At 57.7% G+C, this 20,329-nt stretch overlaps 1 protein-coding gene across 1 annotated transcript; it reads left to right on the forward strand.

Annotated features, from left to right (window-relative positions):
- Positions 1–2,082: 2,082 nt before the first annotated feature.
- Positions 2,083–18,437, forward strand: LOC115653221 (avidin-like). Its single transcript, XM_030566148.1, has 4 exons — positions 2,083–2,276; positions 5,477–5,684; positions 9,324–9,444; positions 17,536–18,437. Exons 1-4 carry the CDS (start codon positions 2,205–2,207, stop codon positions 17,603–17,605), a joined length of 471 nt encoding a protein of 156 aa, XP_030422008.1. The 5' UTR covers positions 2,083–2,204; the 3' UTR covers positions 17,606–18,437.
- The last annotated feature ends 1,892 nt before the right edge of the window (positions 18,438–20,329 follow it).

The raw sequence follows: 20,329 nt of genomic DNA on the forward strand, positions 1-20,329 counted from the left end.
CTCCCCAGACATGCACGCTGCCCTGACACACCTGCCCAGACACACACAACCACCCACTGATACCCCCTGTCCTCGCACATGCACCCATACACACACCCTTTCCTCACACACCTGCCCACCCACCCACACACCCTGCCCTCACGTACCCACCCAGACACACCGACCAATATGCACTTCCCAGACCCCACCACCCACTGACACAGACACCTGCTGACACCTCCTGCCCTAGCACACCTACCCACGGAGACACACACTTAGGCCTCTCACACACACTCACTCCATACACCCTGCCCTCACACACTTGCCTAAACACACCTGCCCAGACACAGCCCCTGCCTTTGCACAGCCACCCCCTGACACTCTCAATCAGGCCTTGCACACCTGCCTACTATGCACCCCCAGCCCTCACACACACACCTAGACACAATCTCACTGATACAAATCCTGCCCTTGCATACCGACCCAGATACACACACACAACCCTTCACATACCCACTCAGGCACACACATACAGGCCTTGCACACCCACCCACTATGCACACCATGTCCTCGGACACCAGCCAAGACACACCCCACTGACATACCAGCCTAGACACACCCATGGCCCTGCACTCAGTGACTCAGGCACGTCTACACTGGGGCTAGGGCGACACCATTCCAGTGCTCAGCGCGTGAGAGTTTTCACGGCCCTCAGTGACTCAGGCACGTCTACACTGGGCTAGGGCGACATTATTCCAGTGCTCAGCGTGTGAGAGTTTTCACGGCCCTCAGTGACTCAGGCCCGTCTACACTGGGGCTAGGGCGACATTATTCCAGTGCTCAGCGTGTGAGAGTTTTCACAGCCCTCAGTGACTCAGGCACGTCTACACTGGGGCTAAGGCGACACCATTCCAGTGCTCAGCGCGTGAAGTTTTCACAGCCCTCAGTGACTCAGGCACGTCTACACTGGGGCTAGGGCGACACCATTCCAGTGCTCAGCGCGTGAAGTTTTCACAGCCCTCAGTGACTCAGGCACGTCTACACTGCGGCTAAGGCAACACCATTCCAGTGCTCAGTGTGTGAGCGTTTTCACGGCCCTAAGTGACTCAGGCCACGTCTACTCTGGTGAGCTGAGAGTGGCACAGCAGTACCGATGCAGCTGCGCCGCTGTCAGGTCGCTCGTGTAGCCGCTCTCCCAGTGACATAATAACCCCCCCCCCCCCCCGAGTGGCCTTAGCTGTGTCAGGGGAGAGCATCTCCTGCCGACCAAGCACTGGGCACACGGCCACTTACGCCTTCAGAACTTATGCTGCTCAGGGCAGTGGGTTTTTTAACACTCCTGAGCGACATAAGCTTTTCCAACCTAAGTGGCCGTGTAGACATGGCCTTAGATGGAACCATCTGACTTTAAAGTGCCAGGCCTAGCTGGGGAGCAGACAAGCCTGCAGTCATGTTCTCGCCTTGCAGACAGTCTCCAGGTGCCCAGATGTGATTTACCAACTCTCTCTCGCTCCCTCGCGCTGTCACTTCCCAGCATCCTGTTATGAGCAGTCTGGAGGTTCCCCATCTCATGTTACCTCCTGACACGCTGCTCACGTTCCTCTGCTTCAGCCCCCGCTAACTTACCCTAACGATTGCCCCATGAGCCATTACAGGGCCCAGGCCTCAGAGCCTGGCACCTTCCATCAGTCACTGGCTGTCGCTCTCTGTCCAGTTCTCTGGGACTCCGGTATCTGGCTACGGATCTGCAGTTTCCCTCATCCTAGTCACAGCATCACCCGGCCACACTTCCCTTTTCACTTTCACAGTGCAGCAGCTGATCACTTCTGAGAAATCACACAGCAATAAGGAAACAAACAAGAGAGGAAGCCTCCTATCCCTCCCTGCAAACTGCTAATGGTGAAATAACATCCTGGCTCCGCTTTGCCAGCAACTGGCCCCGTTATCAGAGGTACCCAGAGCACGACAGTCCTGGCCTCACGTTCCAGCTGAAGTTGCACACCCCTGCCCAGGTCACACGGTCCTTTTCACTTCCTCTTCCTGGGAAATCAAACTTAAGCAAACAAAGTCTCAATTTCTTGGAACTGCTAATCACTTAAACAACCAGCACCCATCCCAGCCCCGCCTGTGTCAAGGGCTATAAGTAGGGGACTGACTGTGAGCCCCAGATACCAGTACTTGGAGATTCATCTGGCACCTGTGGGCAGCCTCCCCTCCCAGTAGCAATGGGGAAAACGGGCTTCTCTCTGATTCTCGCCATGGGTCTTGTGACCCTCAGTACCTCTTCAGAGAAAAAGGTACTGGGCAGGGTGAGGGGCCGAGGGGGCTGGGTGCTGGCTCTGGGGTGTCTCAGGCTGGGCAGGGTGAGGGGCCGAGGGGGCTGGGTGCTGGCTCTGGGGTGTCTCAGGCTGGGCAGGGTGAGGGGCCGAGGGGGCTGGGCGCTGGCTCTGGGGTGTCTCAGGCTGGGCAGGGCGAGGGGCCGAGGGGGCTGGGCGCTGGCTCTGGGGTGTCTCAGGCTGGGCAGGGTGGGGGGCCGAGGGGGCTGGGCGCTGGCTCTGGGGTGTCTCAGGCTGGGCAGGGCGAGGGGCCGAGGGGGCTGGGCGCTGGCTCTGGGGTGTCTCAGGCTGGGCAGGGTGAGGGGCCGAGGGGGCTGGGCGCTGGCTCTGGGGTGTCTCAGGCTGGGCAGGGTGAGGGGCCGAGGGGGCTGGGCGCTGGCTCTGGGGTGTCTCAGGCTGGGCAGGATGAGGGGCCGAGGGGGCTGGGCGCTGGCTCTGGGGTGTCTCAGGCTGGGCAGGGTGGGGGGCAGAGGGGGCTGGGCGCTGGCTCTGGGGTGTCTCAGGCTGGGCAGGGTGAGGGGCCGAGGGGGCTGGGCGCTGGCTCTGGGGTGTCTCAGGCTGGGCAGGGTGAGGGGCCGAGGGGGCTGGGCGCTGGCTCTGGGGTGTCTCAGGCTGGGCAGGGTGAGGGGCCGAGGGGGCTGGGCGCTGGCTCTGGGGTGTCTCAGGCTGGGCAGGGCGAGGGGCCGAGGGGGCTGGGCGCTGGCTCTGGGGTGTCTCAGGCTGGGCAGGGTGAGGGGCCGAGGGGGCTGGGCGCTGGCTCTGGGGTGTCTCAGGCTGGGCAGGGCGAGGGGCCGAGGGGGCTGGGCGCTGGCTCTGGGGTGTCTCAGGCTGGGGCAGGGCGAGGGGCCGAGGGGGCTGGGCGTTGGCTCTGGGGTGTCTCAGGCTGGGCAGGGTGAGGGGCCGAGGGGGCTGGGCGCTGGCTCTGGGGTGTCTCAGGCTGGGCAGGGTGAGGGGCCGAGGGGGCTGGGCGCTGGCTCTGGGGTGTCTCAGGCTGGGCAGGGTGAGGGGCCGAGGAGGCTGGGCGCTGGCTCTGGGGTGTCTCAGGCTGGGGCAGGGTGAGGGGCCGAGGGGGCTGGGCGCTGGCTCTGGGGTGTCTCAGGCTGGGGCAGGGTGAGGGGCCGAGGGGGCTGGGCGCTGGCTCTGGGGTGTCTCAGGCTGGGCAGGGTGAGGGGCCGAGGGGGCTGGGCGCTGGCTCTGGGGTGTCTCAGGCTGGGCAGGGTGAGGGGCCGAGGAGGCTGGGCGCTGGCTCTGGGGTGTCTCAGGCTGGGCAGGTGAGGGGCCGAGGGGGCTGGGCGCTGGCTCTGGGGTGTCTCAGGCCGGGGCAGGGTGAGGGGCCGAGGGGGCTGGGCGCTGGCTCTGGGGTGTCTCAGGCTGGGCAGGGTGAGGGGCCGAGGGGGCTGGGTGCTGGCTCTGGGGTGTCTCAGGCCGGGGCAGGGTGAGGGGCCGAGGGGGCTGGGCGCTGGCTCTGGGGTGTCTCAGGCTGGGCAGGGCGAGGGGCCGAGGGGGCTGGGCGCTGGCTCTGGGGTGTCTCAGGCTGGGCAGGGTGAGGGGCCGAGGGGGCTGGGCGCTGGCTCTGGGGTGTCTCAGGCTGGGCCGGGTGAGGGGCCGAGGGGGCTGGGCGCTGGCTCTGGGGTGTCTCAGGCTGGGCAGGGCGAGGGGCCGAGGGGGCTGGGCGCTGGCTCTGGGGTGTCTCAGGCTGGGGCAGGGTGAGGGGCCGAGGGGGCTGGGCGCTGGCTCTGGGGTGTCTCAGGCTGGGCCGGGTGAGGGGCCGAGGGGGCTGGGCGCTGGCTCTGGGGTGTCTCAGGCTGGGCAGGGTGAGGGGCCGAGGGGGCTGGGCGCTGGCTCTGGGGTGTCTTAGGCTGGGCAGGGTGAGGGGCCGAGGGGGCTGGGTGCTGGCTCTTAGCCGGCTCAGGCTGGGCAGGGAGCAGTGAGAGCCTGAGGGGAGCGATGGGCGATGGGTCAGGCACTGCAATGACCCATGGGGAGGTGAGGGCAGGGTGGGGCCTTTTCCCACGCCAGGATTACGTTCTCAAGGGAAAGTCTGTCTGTGTGTCTGTCACAGTGACATGGGGGCTGAGCCCTGCACACCCCACTCAGCCCAGGCAGGTTATTTCCTTGTGAGGAGAATTCTCAGTGCCAGAAAAGAAACGCCCTGAGGCGGTGACAGGGACCCCCACCAGCGCCCGAGGCACAAGCTCCCAAAGTTGTAGCAAGCCGCGGGCACCCTGGACCGTCTCTTGATGCAGCGGCCAAGAGGACACGGGCGGGAAGCGCCAGGCTCAGCTTTTCAGAGCCCTGAGTTATCCCAGCCAGCAGAGTTAAAACAAGACTGAGCAATTCCCTAAAATCTGAAAGCCCTTTTGTCCTTCGAGAGCTCCCGGGTCTCAGCTACCAGGTCACGTTGCTCTGTCTGCCTGAGCCACCGGGGCCTAGAAGTGGGCAGATTTCACTGCTGCATTGCCTGGGGATTCGCCTTCTCGGAACAGGAATGTCCCAAGCCAGAGTCACTATGGAGGCTGGTCTTTCTGAGCAGACTTAGCAGGGGCAGCTCGACTGCGGATCCATCCCCGGGCCTTGGGGGTACAATAGGCCAGACGGCACCCAGAGCTCCCCCGGGCGGTGCCGGAGAGAGCACATCCCAGATGATGCGCTGCTACACCTGTCCTGTCCTCGTGCCCAGCAGCCCCAGTGCAGACCTGCTCCGGGGAAATGGGAGAGGCGCCAGCGGCAGGGAACCTGCCACCTCTCCAGGGCCCTGCTGCTCTGGGAGCACAGATAGCTGCTCTCTCCCCTGCCTGTGTGTGGGAAGGGGAAGGTGGGGTGGAGAGAGGAAGGGGGACGCCTCCTCCCAACCCCAGGTGAGGAGAGAGAACGCAAAGCCCCTGCCCAGCAGCAGAAGGAGGCTGGGTGCTGTAGTTGGGAGGATTTTATTTCACTTTTCACTTTGAAGTTGCAGCATGAGACAATCACAGATAGAAATGGGGCAGGGAGGTCCCTCAATCGCCAGGAGTCAGAGCACAGACCCCCTTTGTCAGTGGTCATCTTCTGCTTTGTGGGGTCTGTCCTGCATTTAGGGCTTTCAGGGTCACGGCCTCAGCTGAGGTCTGACCCGCCTGACTCCACCATGCCCCTCCTGCTGACCACCACTCCCCACCTTTCAGTGTATCCTGTCTGGAGCCTGGCAGAATGAGCTGGGTTCTAATATGACCATCTTTGCTGTGAACAAGGCCGGGCAGTTCTCTGGGTTGTACCTCACAGCGGTGTCAGCCGCAGAAAAGCCCATCCTTGTGTCGCCCATAAATGGATCCCAGCACATCGACAGCCTGGAGCAGCCGACCTTCGGGTTCACCATCAAGTGGACCTTCTCAGGTACGTGGTCCAAAGGCTTTGGGGACTGGCGTGAGGGATTGTGGGGAGAGGAATTCGGTGCTTGATGGATAGGCTGAAATCCCCCCAGCTCCAACCTGGGGCAGTGCCTGGCGCTCCCCACCAGGCCACCCCAGGCCCCTTTCTGCAGCCTCCTCCTCCTCCCATTCGTGACCTTGCCTGTCTCAGGCCACCCCTTCGGCTTGGCACTGCCAACCAATGGCCAGCAACCTGCTGTGGCCGATAAGGCTCATCACGAAGTGTTGATTCCCCCCACATACTCCCTGCAACAGTGAGTAACTGTGCCAAAGTCCCTGCCATCCTCACACCTCCTCTCTGGGTGGGGAATCAGCTGTTTGCCCTGGGACACTGCTGTTCTGGTGGGGCACGTTTTGGCAAAGTGGTTGCATTTGCCACATCCTCAGCATTCTTGCCCATATGCAGGATGGTTCCTTACGGCCATGACCACATTTAGAACAACCCTTCATTGCCTCTGGCTGCTCTTTTTTCACTGGATCCCGGGTTTTGGTTAGCAGCAGGACGGCTTCCAGCCTAGGCCTTGCCAAAGGCAGATTCACAGTGCGATGGGGGCACTTGTCTGTCCGGTTTGCCCAGCCCTTCCAGTTGTTTTTCAATCATTCCATCTTCAGGATTTAATACATCCACAGCACGTTCAAGGGTTTGGACAGCCTTGCTCGCACCACATTTGACGCAATATCTCACACAAGACGGTCTCACTGAGCAATTCGCTCGGTTCTCAGTATTCACCTGATCATGCTGCCAGTTTTAAATCAGTCACATATTGATCCCCATCGGTCTGACTTCTGGTGAAAAATTGTGCTTCTCATACATGAAGTTGCTTTGCAGTGCACAGAATGCCTCAGACTCGCTCTTTGACACCTGTGTTTTTTCTCTATCTGCATTATCATCAAACTGAAAAGTATTAAATCCCCTCTTGTTCCTCCACCTGCCACAGGAAGAAATAACGCTGTCTGCAGCCATTCCTCTACTGTGTCTGCACCCAGAGCTGGCGCTAGGCACAAGCAGACTGAGCAATTGCTTAGGCCCTCAAGGGGCCCCCCTTTAATTATTATTATATGTTGTGGGGGGATATTCCTGCTTAGGGCCTGCCATGGCTGGCTCAGCACTGTCTGCACCACTCACAACCCTGTGCACTCAGATCCTTGCTCCCACTTTTGCCATTTTTCTGCTGCATTTCTGCCAATCTCTAGATTTCCTGCAGGCTTTATGTGGTCCTCTGCCAGCCACAGGCTCCTTGTCCTGTCCAGCCAGTGGTTTCCCTCCCTGCTCCCGCTGCTCTGGGACTCGCTGCACCATCTGAGCATGCCCAGGTGCTGGGCAAGCAACTCCATCCAAATGTTAAAGGAACTTGGTGGGGCTGCCAAGTCCAGCACCGGAAAGTGAGGAGGAGGCAGAAGTACAGCTGCCCCGTGCATGTGCCTCCTGGGCCCGTCTGCATGACACGGGGCCGGGCACAGCCCAGTGGTTCATTCCGTGCTCAGAGAATGGGGCAGCTCATCAGTTTCCCTTTTCATTCTCTGTAGGGTGACCAGGTGTCCGCGTTTCGACCGGAACACCTGGTCAAAAAGAGATCCTGGCAGCTGTTTACTGTTCGGTTGGCGGTGCTGCGCGGCAGGGCTGGCAGGTTCCTTGCTAGCCTCCACACCACATGGCCCCCAGGAAGCAGCTGGCATGTCCCTCCCCTCTGGCTCCTATGTGTAGGGGCAATCAGGGTGCTCTGCACACTGCCCCTGCTTCAAGTGCTACCCCCACAGCTCCCACTGGCCAGGATCTGCACCCAAGGGCAGCTAAAGGGGCAGCACCTGTGGATGGGGCAGTGCTCAGAGCGGCCTGGCCGCACCTTTGCCCCAGCTCTGATCCCCCTCCCACCTTCCAAACCCCTCGATCCCATCCTGGAACACCCTCCTGTACCCCAAACCCCTCATCCCTGGCCCCAGATCAGAGCCTGCACCCCCAGCCAGAGCCCTCACTCCCCCCATGTCCCAACCCTCTTCCCCAGCCCTGATCCCCCTCCCACCCTCCGAACCCCTCAATCCCATCCTGGAGCACCCTCCTGTACCCCAAACCCTTCATCCCAGCCCTACATTAGAACCCGCACCCCCAGACAGAGCTCTCACTCCTCCAACTCCCTGCCTGAGCCCAGAGCCCCTTCATGCACCCAAAACCCCTAATTTCTGGTCCCACCCTGGAATCCCTACCACCAGCCCAGAGACCGTATTCCCTCCCACACCTCAACCCCCTGCCTCAGCCCAAAGCCCCCTCCCATACTCTGAATTCCTCAGCTCCAGCCCCCAGCCTGGAGCCCCCTCCTACACCCCAAATCCCTCATCCCTCATCCCTGGCACCACCCTAGATCCCGCACCCCCAGCTGGAGCCCTCACCCCAGCCCCCTGCCCAGCCCAGTGGAAATGAGCAAGTGAGTGAGGGTGGGGAGAGTGAGAGGCAGAGGGAGGGGGGATGGAGCGAGTGGGGGCAGGGCCTCCCAGGAGGGGCAGGGCAGGGGCAGGGCAAGGGTGTTCGGTTTTGAGCAAGTGAGAAGTTGGCAGTTCTAATTCTCCTCTTTCCATCCGCGGCCCTGCCTTATTCCCTGCTCACTGTCCGAGCCTGGCACTGCATATACACTCACTGCCACACAGGCATTTCCATGGTGCTTGGTGCCGCGGTGTCGAAGCCTGTCAGAGACGTTCAGGATTGTCCTGCACCTAGCGGGAGGACAATGGCCTTACCCCCGCAACAGGTCGGGAACTGAGGCACAGAGATTAAAGTCCAAATTTGCAGAACTCTCCAGGAATTGGGGTGCCTCAATGGCTGGGTGCCCAGCGTAGGACACACAGGGCCTGGTTGGTCAGACATCCTGAGCACCTGCAACTCCCACTCACCACGTGCAGCTGTGAGCAGCTGGCATGTCTGCACACCAGGCCTGGAGACCCACTGGGGGCCCAGACATGAGGAACGCACAGTGAGTGGCTGCATGATCTGGGGCACTCAGCTATCTCCCTGGGGCCCAACCTCCAAACTGAGGGTGACAATATTGCAACAATCAATTAAATGCACTGTTGCATCTCCCCCCACATGCCCCCAAATCCTCTGCCCCCCGGACGGGTCTGTCTAGCTGGGTCTGCAGCCACGCGGACTCTTTCCAGGAAGTGTCCACTGTCGCCCTAGCACGACCTCAGCTCCAGCAAAGGGAGCACAAGTGCCAGCTGCATCCAACCTGCTCCAAGTGAGTCTGACCCATGCAGCAGTGAAACCCCAGGGCTGGTGTGCACCAGGCCCTTCCCTGGAAATGGTTTGTGTAGCCAAGACCTGTGAGGTCAGAGCTCCTGGGGTCCATCCAGGGCACTGCCAGTGACTCACTGGAGCCTTGGCCGGTCACTTCTCTTCTGCACGCGATCACTGTCCAGACGCACTTCCCGTGGTGCCTGGGACATGCTTGTGAGAGAGAGGTGCAGGAGCGTGAGATCATCACACGACTGGCACTCAAAGCAATCCCTCTCCTTCCCTATACTTGTGGGCACTGTTGGGGGACAACAGGGCTCTGAGGGTCTCAGGCTGAGTGTCGCTGATATTCGCTCTAACTCCTGTTTGATTCCGTGGCAGACTCAACGACTGTCTTTGTGGGCCAGTGCTTCGTGGATGATCATGGGGAGGAAACTCTGCAGACCACGTGGCTGCTGCGAGAGAAGGCCAAATCTGCAGAGAATAACTGGAATGCAACCATGTGAGTGACTGGGAATCCTCATTCCCCAGGGAGCAGAGAGGGCTCCCCATCCCAGCCTGTGTGGAGGAGACTCATGTGATGGGGTGGGGAACAGTCCTGTGGCCAGAGGAGACAGGCACTGGTCTGCAGTGGGGCAGCAGAGCATCTTCCCCAGATGCTCCTGCATTGAGCATTGTGAGCTTCACCCTGCCAGGGAGGAGAAAGAGAGAACATAGTGACAGGACCATCAGAAAAGCCCCAGAAGTCCTAAGCCTCCTGTAAGCATTTGGAGCAAGAGGCAGTGAACTGTGTCTGTCAGCGCGGGAGCACAGCCTGCACTGGGATGCAGGAGCAAGGCCTCTGCACGGAGAGCAGCTTCAGCACCAAAACTGTCCCCAAGCCAGGCCCCTGAACAGGCTGTGAGTCTCACAGAATCCTGGACATGTAGGGCTGGAAGGGACCTCGAGAGGCCACCTACTCCGTCCTGCCGCCAGGCTACAGCAGGACCATTGTCAAGGTGTCACCTCCACTCTGAACTTTAGGGTACAGATGTGGGAACCTGCATGAGATAACCCTAAGCTTATTTACCAGCTTAGATCTAGTTGCTGCCACCACCAAATGGTTTAAACAAACATTTATGGAAGAGTCATTTGAAAACTCTGTCTTCCCCCCAAATATTTCCCCAGTCTTTAATTAAAGGAAAAGGGTGAAAGGAATACCTCTGTGAGATTAGCATGCAAGCTACTCGCACAGACAACAGATTCAAAACATAGAGGATGTCCCTTTGGGCAAAAAGCTTAGTTACACAAAGATGCCCAATTTGATTCTCCCTCTTATGCAAAATGAAGTCACAAAAGAAAATAAACATAATCTAATACATTCCTGCTCTAAACACTACTTTTAAGAAATGTTATATGGCTGATTCCTGGATCCTTCACTCCGGCACAAACTTTTCTGAACAGACACAGACTGATTTCCCTCCTCCCTCTTTGAAAACATCTTGTCCCCCCATTGGTTCCTCTGGTCAGGTGTCAGCTAGGTTATGTGAACATCTTAACTCTTTACAGGTAAAAGAGGAATTAACCCTTAACTGTCTGTTTATGACACGCCCCCCCCAAATCATAGACAGTGCTAGACCACACTGGCTGTGATTTTTTTCCTAGAACTTTAGGAGAAACAGACTACTAAAACACATGCACCTTTATATATACTACTAATTATATAAAACTAACCATATTTTTCATATTTCAAGGATGATTTAACCAGTTGATTCTGGGAAACTTTCACGAGAGTGCATCAGCCACTTTGTTAGAAGCTCCTGAAATGTGTTGTATTTCAAAATCAAAATCTTGGAGAGCTAAACTCCACCAAAGAAGTTTTTGTTATTTCCATTGGTGGTATGAAGCCACTTTCGCACAGCATGGTCGGTTTGTAGCTGGAAACGCCATCCCCAAACGTATGGGCGTAGCTTTTCCAGAGTGTACACAATGGCGTAGCATTCCTTTTTACTGACTGACCAGTGACTTTCCCTCTCAGACCGTTTCTTGCTGAGAAACACAACAGGATGGAATTCTTGATCCGGTCCTTCCTGCATTAAAACTGTTTCCACACTATGCTCAGATGCATCTGAGGTTATTAGGAATAGTTTGTCAAAGTCTGGGGCCCTTAGCACAGGGTCAGACATGGGTGTCGCCTTAAGCTGGGTAAAGGCCTTCTGACACTCATCAGTCCACTTAACTGCATTTGGCTGGGTCTTTCTGGTCAGGTCTGTCAGTGGGGCCGCGATTTGGCTGTAGTGTGGTACAAATCGCCTGTAATAGCCGGCCAAGCCTAAGAAGGATTGGACCTTTTTCTTTGACTTTGGGACAGGCCACTTTTGGATAGCATCCACCTTGACCTGTAGGGGGTTTATAGTTCCTTGACTCACCTCGTGTCCAAGGTAGGTCACTCTGTTTTGGCCTATTTGACACTTTTTAGCCTTAACAGTTAGTCCTGCCTGCCTGATGCGCTCAAAGACTTTTTCCAGGTGCTCCAGGTGTTCTGCCCATGAATCAGAAAAAATGGCCACATCATCGAGGTAAGCAACTGCAGATTCTCCCATAAACGTTTGTTTAAACCATTTGGTGGTGACAGCAACTAGATCTAAGCAGGTAAATAAGCTTAGGGTTTATCTCATGCAGGTCCCCACATCTGTACCCGAAAGTTCAGAGTTGGGGTGACACTTTCTTTGAAAACATCTTGTCTCCCCATTGGTTCCTCTGGTCAGGTGTCAGCAAGGTTATATGAACTTCTTAACCCTTTACAGGTGTCACGGAGTCACCAGGCGATGCTCTGGAACTGCTCCCCACCAAGCCAGTCAGGACTTTGGGGAGCCTCCTCTCCCTTGGAGCAGACTTGTTCAGGGCAAGAAGCTCACACAGCTTCACCTCCTGGGTCTCTCCTTGGAGCATTCAGCATCCTCTGCCCCTCCGTGCGCTTCCCACAGCGAGCCCGCCCCAGCGGGGTCCTGGGGAAGCCACAGGGTCCTGCACCCCCACTTTGCAGTCAGACGTGACTCTCAGCCAGCCAGTAAAACAGAGGTTTATTCGATGACAGGAACAGGGTCTAAAACAGAGCTTGTAGATACAGCGAACCGGACCCCTCGGCTGGGTCCATTCTGGGGGGCAGTGAGCCAGACCCCCAGGTCTGCCCTCCACCCCTGACCCCAGCCAGCTCCAGACTAACAACCCCTCCCAGCCCCTCCTCTCTGCTCAGCCCCTTTCCCGGGCCAGGAGGTCACCTGATCCCTTTGTCTCCAACACCTTCAGCTGGCACCTTTGCAGAGGAGGGGCCCGGGCCATCAGTTGCTAAGAGACAGAGTGTCAGGCATTTAGGTGCACTGGCCCTTTGCTCTGCCAGATACTTAAGAACTGCCATGGGGACACTGAGGCACCAATACAGTATTCAGAGAAAACATTAAGAACTTTCCCAGTTTGTCACATCTCTCCCCCCTTCGAGACCGAACTGAGCGAGGTCACTTCAGCCAGTGACCTGGGGAAGTTCGAACCCACCAACGTTCCCATGGATGCCCCAGCATCTCTCCCATCCCTTGGTGTGAGTTACACCAGGACAGTCCAGTCTTACGCCCTCCCTTAGGTCGGGTGTGCTTGATGGCACTTGCAGGCCGCATGTGGGAAGGTTTATGCAGCCCACACCCTTTGCCACCCCAGTACCCCTGGGCTTCAAGCTGGGATTAGGTCTTTTCCCAGCACTCTGGTCTGTGATTCGGGCTCCCTTGGTTAAGAGCCCCCATCTTGGCCTTTGCCAGCTCTGGGCTTGGGCAGCCGCTTCCCACTTTGTGGCCCAGACACAACACCTCTGCCGTCCCCCCTTGCACTTTCCAGCTTTTACCGTCAGTCCCACCTCCTTGAGGCAGCCCAGCCCCCTCTTCACCTGGGACACCTGTTCCTCCCAGGTCTGGCTAAAGATGCACATGTTATCAGTGTCTGCCAGGGCCAAGTTCTCCATCCCTCTCAGCTTGTCTAGAGTCTCCCCAGGCCTAGGCATGGGGTCGGCATTGGACACTGTGATGGCTTTAAGCTTCTGATAGCCCCCATAAAACCAGATCATCCTGTCTCCCTTGGGTATCAGCCCCACGGGTGAGGCCCATGGGCTGTAAAATGGCTGGATCCCATCTAAAGCCAGCATGTCCCTGACGTCTCTCTCCAGGTTCTGGGCTGCTTTCCCAGTGACTCTGAATGGGGAACACCTGATGGGGAGATTGTCTCCCACCTCAGGGAAGAGATCCCCCCGGGGGTCTTCCCCCTTCTTCATCCAATCCTCCCTCTTCAGGTTCAGGGGTCCCCTCACTCTCCTCCCATCCAGCAGCTCGAAAGGGAAGAACCCTGTGGATTCCTGGGGCACCACCAGCCGTCTCCCGATTCCCCCCAGTTCTACTTCCCCTTGGGGAGCCCATTTCCGGTACAGGAATCCCTTCTCCCGCAGGACTCTGTCCCTGCAGCCTTCCCCAAGGGGGTTTGCAGCGCTGTGGCCAGCAAGTTCTCTCAGCTTCTCCAAGGAGGGATCCCTCTGCAGCTCGGTCTGGGATCCAGCTGCTGGGGCAGGGAGTGGGACCTACTCCCTCTCGCTGGCTGGGCCTGGGGTCACAGCCCCCCTGAGCCCTGTCCCTGGTAGCTCCCTCCCTGCTGTGGAATCACTTCCCAGCAGCACGTCTGGACCAGGCAAACCTGTTTGGCAGCTGACCTGCCCTGCCTGGGTGTCCCCCCACTCAGCTGGGGTCTCAGCTCCCCCCATGCTCAGCGCTGCCCTTGCTGTCCCAGTGGGGGCAGGCAGCGAGCTCTCTGCTCTGGTCACAGCATCAGAGCCAGCGTGAGCCCCCTCTCCGGTGTGCAGGGGGGCAGGGAGCATCTCTCCCTCCCACTCAGCCCCAGGGGGCTGGTTACAGGTAGGCAGGTATCCTGAGCCCAGCAGCACCTCCCCCCTGCCAGCCAGGTTATTTGCATTTTCACTGACCATTTCCATCCTAGCCAATTGGTTCCCTGGATTTGAATTCAAACCCTCGGCCGTTACAGGAGCGGGGCCTGGATCCTGTCCCATGGGGAGACAGTCACCCCCCAACAGGGCCTCCCAGCCGATATCCTGGAGAACCACAACTACCAGCCAGCCCGACGCCTCCTGGGTCTGCACAGGGATCTGGGCCATAGGCAGGGCAAGGGGCCTTACCCCAGGGAACTTCACCCAGGTCCCACAGTCCCTCAGCATCTGGGGCTGCACCACCACAGTTCTCTCTGTCCCAGGGTCTCGCCCTCGCAGGCGTGTTTCCCCACTGACCCCTGGGCAGCCCCCTATGTCTCTCTGCTCCACCATCACCAGTCCACGCTGCTGCTGCTTCTCCTGCAGCTTTTCCTCGGGCTCTTGCTTTCTCTCACAGTCCTCTCGCTCTCTCGGGCTCTGCTCCCATCCCATCCGTCTCCAATCTCCTGATGGGGAACCCAATCGTGAAGACCCTCGTCTGATTGGGGACCAGACTCCCGGGGATGCCTGGCTGATGCTCCAGCTGCTCTCAGATCCTCTTGTAGCCCCATCTGGGCCAGGAATCTGCTCCTCAGAGCGGTGCTTCTCCTTCAACTGCACGATTAACTGTGCCTTGGTGAATTTCCCCATGCGTAACCCTCTCTTTGTGCACAGGATCACAATGTCCTTCTCAAGGAGATGGTGATAGGCCATCACTTCACCGTTCCCAAGTGGCTCTGGACTCACAGGCCTGTGTGCTCTTGGCTCCCCCATCGTTTCCAGGAAGAACCCCTGGTGTGCCAGCCCTTCTCGTGATCACCACCTCTTTGCCAGGGTCGAGCTGCAGACTCCTCCGCCCCGGGACTGCTCCTGCAATCCCCAGGGGAACCCTGCTACTGCAAAATCCTTCTCTCTCCCAGGGTTGAGCGGCAAGCTCCTCCGCCCCTAAGACTGCTCACTGCAATCCTCAGGGAGACCCTGTTACTCCAACAGTCCTTCTCGCTGGTCACACACTCCCAGAGGTTAACCGCCCCCTGAAACCGTCCCTCTCTGAGCCTTCAGCACGCCTGGTCCTCATTATCCCTCCTTTGTTTTACTGCTCCCCAGTCACTTACTGCAAGCAGCGCCATTCACGGGGTGCAGTACGTCCCGCCGCTGCCACCAGTTGTCACGGAATCACCGGGCGATGCTCTGGAACTGCTCCCCACCAAGCCAGTCAGGACTTTGGGGAGCCTCCTCTCCCTTGGAGCAGACTTGTTCAGGGCAAGAAGCTCACACAGCTTCACCTCCTGGGTCTCTCCTTGGAGCATTCAGCATCCTCTGCCCCTCCGTGCGCTTCCCACAGCGAGCCCGCCCCAGCGGGGTCCTGGGGAAGCCAGAGGGTCCTGCCCCCTCATTTCGCAGTCAGACATGACTCTCAGCCAGCCAGTAACACAGAGGTTTATTCGATGACAGGAACAGGGTCTAAAACAGAGCTTGTAGATACAGCGAACCGGACCCCTCGGCTGGGTCCATTCTGGGGGGCAGTGAGCCAGACCCCCAGGTCTGCCCTCCACCCCGACCCCAGCCAGCTCCAGACTAACAACCCCTCCCAGCCCCTCCTCTCTCCTCAGCCCCTTTCCTGGGCCAGGAGGTCACCTGATCCCTTTGTCTCCAACACCTTCAGCTGGCACCTTTGCAGGGGGGGGGCCCAGGCCATCAGTTGCTAGGAGACAGAGGGTCAGGCATTTAGGTGCACTGGCCCTTTGCTCTGCCAGATACTTAAGAACTGCCATGGGGACACTGAGGCACCAATACAGTATTCAGAGAAAACATTAAGAACTTTCCCAGTTCGTCACAACAGGTAAAAGAGGAATTAACCCTTAACTTTCTGTTTATGACAACCATACAAACCTAGAGCGTCCCAGACAGGGTGTGTCCCACCTGTTTGCTAGAGACTTCCTGGGATGGGCACTGCACATGTTCCTTGGAAGCCTGCTGCAGTATTGCCCTACCCGGATCCGTAGAAAGCTTTTCCTCAGATCTAACCGAACTCCCCCTTGCTGCAGAGTGAGCCCATTGCTTCATGTCCCACCTTAAGCAGACGTAGAGAACAACTGATCCCCATCCTCTGTGATCAGCTCCCCGCTAAGTTCTCTTGTCTCAAAACTAAACATGCCCAGTTTTTGTTTTTTTATTTTTCCTCCCAGGTCAGGTTTTCTAAACCTTTGATCATTTTTGTTGCTCTCCTCTGGACTCTCTTCAAATTGTCCTCAACTTTCCTAAAGTGCAGCACCCAGACCTGGCCCAGTCCTCCAGCTGAGACCTCCCCGGCACTGAAGAGAGCGGGACAGTCACCTCCTGTGTTGTAAATACGACGTTCCTGTTAACACAGCCCTCAGTTATATCAGCCTTTTTTCCCAGCTGCATCACGCTGTTGGCTTATGTTCAGTTTGTGATCCAGTACAACCCCCAGTTCATTTTCAGCAGTGCTGTCTCCTAGCCAGATAATCCCCACTTTGCACTTGTCGTCTTTGAATTTCATCCAGGTGAACTCAGACCAATTGTCCAGTTCCTCGAGGTCGCTCTGGATTCTAATCCTGCCTCACAAGTGCTCCCAGCTCCTCCAGCCTTGTGTGTCCCCCACATTGTATAAGCCCACTTGCCATGCCATTGTCCAAGTCGTTAATGAAAACATTGACTAGCACCAGCCCCAGGTCTGACCCCTGGCGAGGGGGCCCAGGCCTCTGGTGCTACTTCGTGCCCCTCTCTGCTGCAAGATATCTCCTGCCTGGGAAGCCTGTTTGTGCTCAGCCCTTCTCAGAGCACAGGCTGGCACCCAGCACATGAGCAGCCAGGCGGGGGGGCTACAGCGGGGCTCAGGGCACCTCCCGGGGACACCAAGGGGAGCTTTGAGTAGGAGGCTTCTGACAGGTCCCTGCCCCCAGTGGCTCTGCTGAGCACCACGGGGATGTGCAGCCTGTGGAGCCCCTGCCTGCCCCCCCCCGCCCAGGTGCTGCTCGGTGGCTCTGAGGCTGTGCCAGTGCGGGGTGCTCACAGCCACGCTGCCTCCCTGGGCTGGGCGGCTGGGTGCCCCCCTGAGGTGGAGCCTGGAGGAATTGCCTGCCAGCCCCCTATCTGCCCCTGCACGGCGCGACCGGGTGTCCCTGTGAGCAGGGGCGGCTCTAGACATTTCGCTGCCCCAAGCAGGGAGGCATGCTGCGGGGGGCGCTCTGCCGGTCGCTGGGAGGGCGGCAGGCAGCTCCGGTGGACCTCCCGCAGGCGTGCCTATGGAGGGTCCACTGGTCCCGCAGCTTTGGTGGACCCCCAGAGCGACCAGCAGAGCACTCCCCGCAGCATGCCACCCCAAGCATGTGCTTGGCATGCTGGGGCCTGGAGCCGCCCCTGCCTCTGAGGTGGAGCCTGGAGGAGGGGCGTTCCCCAGACTGCGGTGCTCAGCACCCAGGCCGTGCGCCCTGGGGATGGGGTGTCCCTCTCTGGGCTTCTCTCCTCAGGGGGATGCAGATTTTGCCCCTGCCTCCTTCCCTCTCTAGTGTATGGGGCAGCCCCGAGCACAGGCCCGTGCTGGGCCAGTAACCTCAGCTCTGTGCTTCCCTGCAGGGTCGGCACAAACATTTTCACCCGGATCAAGGGGCAGAAAGTGAGTGAATCCATGAGGAATGACCTGTAACCAGTGATCCCAGCAGCACCGTGACCCCACTCTGCAGCCCCAGAGCTCCTGGCACCCCCCAGAATTGTTCTGGGCGCTCTCTCTCGAGAGCGTCTCGCCTGGTGTCAGGGCTGTTTGCTGAGCTGCAGAGTCACCCGTCTCCGTCTCCATCTCCCCTCGCTCTCTGGTTACCCCCCACCTAGAATCACTGCCTGCGGCCCCCAGGCTGCAGTTTAGTTCCTTTCCCAGTAAAGTTCTAGCGTGGGAGACACGCCCTTCTCTTCTGTTTCTCCTTTATCGCCAGGTCTTTCCGTTCCAATAGTCTCTGGTGCTCTCTCTCCTTTTCTGCAACCTGCAGCCTAACTTTGCAATGGCTTCACTGCTGTCAATCATTTTCCTGCTTTTCTGTCCCTACCTCCCTTTCCTAAAATGAGCAATCCGAAAATAACAAACTCCTCCTGACTGTCCTTTACATCTTTACACCAGTGTATGAAGTGCAAATCTTGCTCAGTACAACAAGCGGTGTGTTTCACCCTGCTTGCTGCGCCTCTGTGACAGGGTCTGTGGGTCCACTGTGCCCCCTGAACACGCTCTCACCTGGACCGTCTCTCACAATGCCTTGCTAGTGACCAGCAGCAAACCCCTCCAGGTGATGTGGTCACTCAGCACAACCGCACGTGGCGCCGCACATGCAGCTCTATTGCATGAATGCTCCCAGAGCCGCTCACGAATCACCCAGAGAAAGGCACGAGAACCAAGAACTTTCCCATCACTGTAGGTGATTGATTCTGTTTAACCAGTTCTAGCTCTCATCTCTATTTATTTCTTTTTATGAATAAACCTTTAGATTTCAGATTGGCCACAGTGTGATTTGTGCGTAAGATCTGATTTGCATATTGACCTGGATCTGGGGCTTGGTCCTTTGGGATTGGGAGAACCTTTTTTTGTTTTACTAGGGTGTTGGTTTTCATAACTGTTCATCCCCAGGACCAGTGGCACTGGTGGGAAATTGGAGTGTCTAAGGGAATTGCTTGTGTGACTTGTGGTTGGCCAGTGGGGTGAGACCAAAGTCCTCTCTGTCTGGCTGGTTTGGTGCCTTAGTAATACAGGACTCCTGGCCTTGGGCTGTAACTGCCCTGCTCTGAGCAATTTGTCCTGAACTTATACTCTCAGTGGTGTCCCGCTAGAGGCATCATCGTTAAGCCTCGTGTCCTGTTTTAGACCCTCAGTCTATGTGCTTGGAGAACTCAAGTCCAGGCATGTCTGGGGCACTGCTGAGTCCCCAGGTGAGGTTGAGCAATTGCCCTGGAGTGGCCTCATGCAGGGGAGTCATTGCAATGTAGCTCCCTTGCTGGACAATGGCTGGTGATGGTTGTTTCACACACCCGGGTGTTGGTTCCTTTCCTGGCTGTTACCTCTGGGGAGCTAAGGCCTGGCTGATTCCCCAGTGTACAGCATGTTTTAGTGACAACCATACAACACAATTCTCACAACTTCATATGCATTAATGATACACATCTATGGATAGAGAAATGACTTTCAGCAGATCATAACCTTTCCCCTGATTCCTCATACAGCATGCTTTATATCTAAGATTACAATTATATAAAAATGAAGACTATGGGGGTTACAGGGCACTCCCCCGAGGTTTAGTATCACATGAGCCTTCTACTGTCTTCTGGGAGTACCTGTCTCCTGGGGAGGACGCTGCTGAGTGTCCTAATTACACGTCTGTTGAGTTGAGCAGAGCCAGCTATAGAATAAGGAATGATGCAGAGCGTGGGGGCTGTAGAGGTGACAGCTGGAAGCAGGGTGTGAGTGAGCCATCCCCTGACACCCGGGGAAGCTGGGTGAAAACATTCCAGGAGCAGACCATGTTTGCATAGACACACTCACTCAGCCTAGGTGTGCGGCAGACAGAGCTGCTTGGCCCCAGGATCCCTTTTGGCTGGGGCTGGGTTACAGATCCCTTCAGGGTTGAGTGCAGAGGCAACGAAATGTGGTTCTGCTCATTGTCTGAGTAAAGGATAGCCAAACTGCGCCCTATATGCACTGATTGAGGAGTCACCCTCAGCCGAAACTCACTTGCTAAGCAGGGGGGAGGGAGGCCAAAGCCAAGTCATGCAAGTGGGTGAGTGTTTGTTCTTGGGTGTTGTTTCTTGTGATTAAAGATGGGGCTGGCTTGTTTCAAAGGAGAGTTTTTGTTCCTGTTTCATGATTATTAGAGCTAATATCAGGGCTGAGCTGGGATCCCTGGGTGGAGGAACGCATAGACCTGGCACTTCTGGTCTTGCCGCATTGGTCATGAATATAAAAAAAACGTTGGAATTCGGCACCTCTTTCACCCCAAATGAGGCACTGGTGCAAAGCAGATCTGGGGGCTAAATGTTAGCGCTGGTGTGGGGACAGTACTGCAGAGAAAGACAGCACAGAGCCTGCCCTTGCAGAGAGGCTGCAGCAACAGAGACATTGCTTGACACCTCACCCCAGGGGTGAGCGCCGGGAGGTGAACCCCGTGAAGGCACCTCTGAACTCGGCTTTCGCTGGCCACGGCCAGCACTGTGAGTGGGTGTGAAAGGAACAGTCGTAGGATCCTAGAATCTCAGGGTTGGAAGGGAACTCTGGAAGTCATCTAGTTCCACCCCCTGCTCAAAGCAGGACCAATCACACCACAAGCAGACTTTCATACCACACGTTGGGGAATTGAGGCACAGGATGCTGCCCAGGGCACTGGGGGGGTATTGG

Source organism: Gopherus evgoodei, chromosome 6 (genome assembly GCF_007399415.2).
Source record: "Gopherus evgoodei ecotype Sinaloan lineage chromosome 6, rGopEvg1_v1.p, whole genome shotgun sequence".
NCBI lineage: Eukaryota > Metazoa > Chordata > Testudines > Testudinidae > Gopherus > Gopherus evgoodei.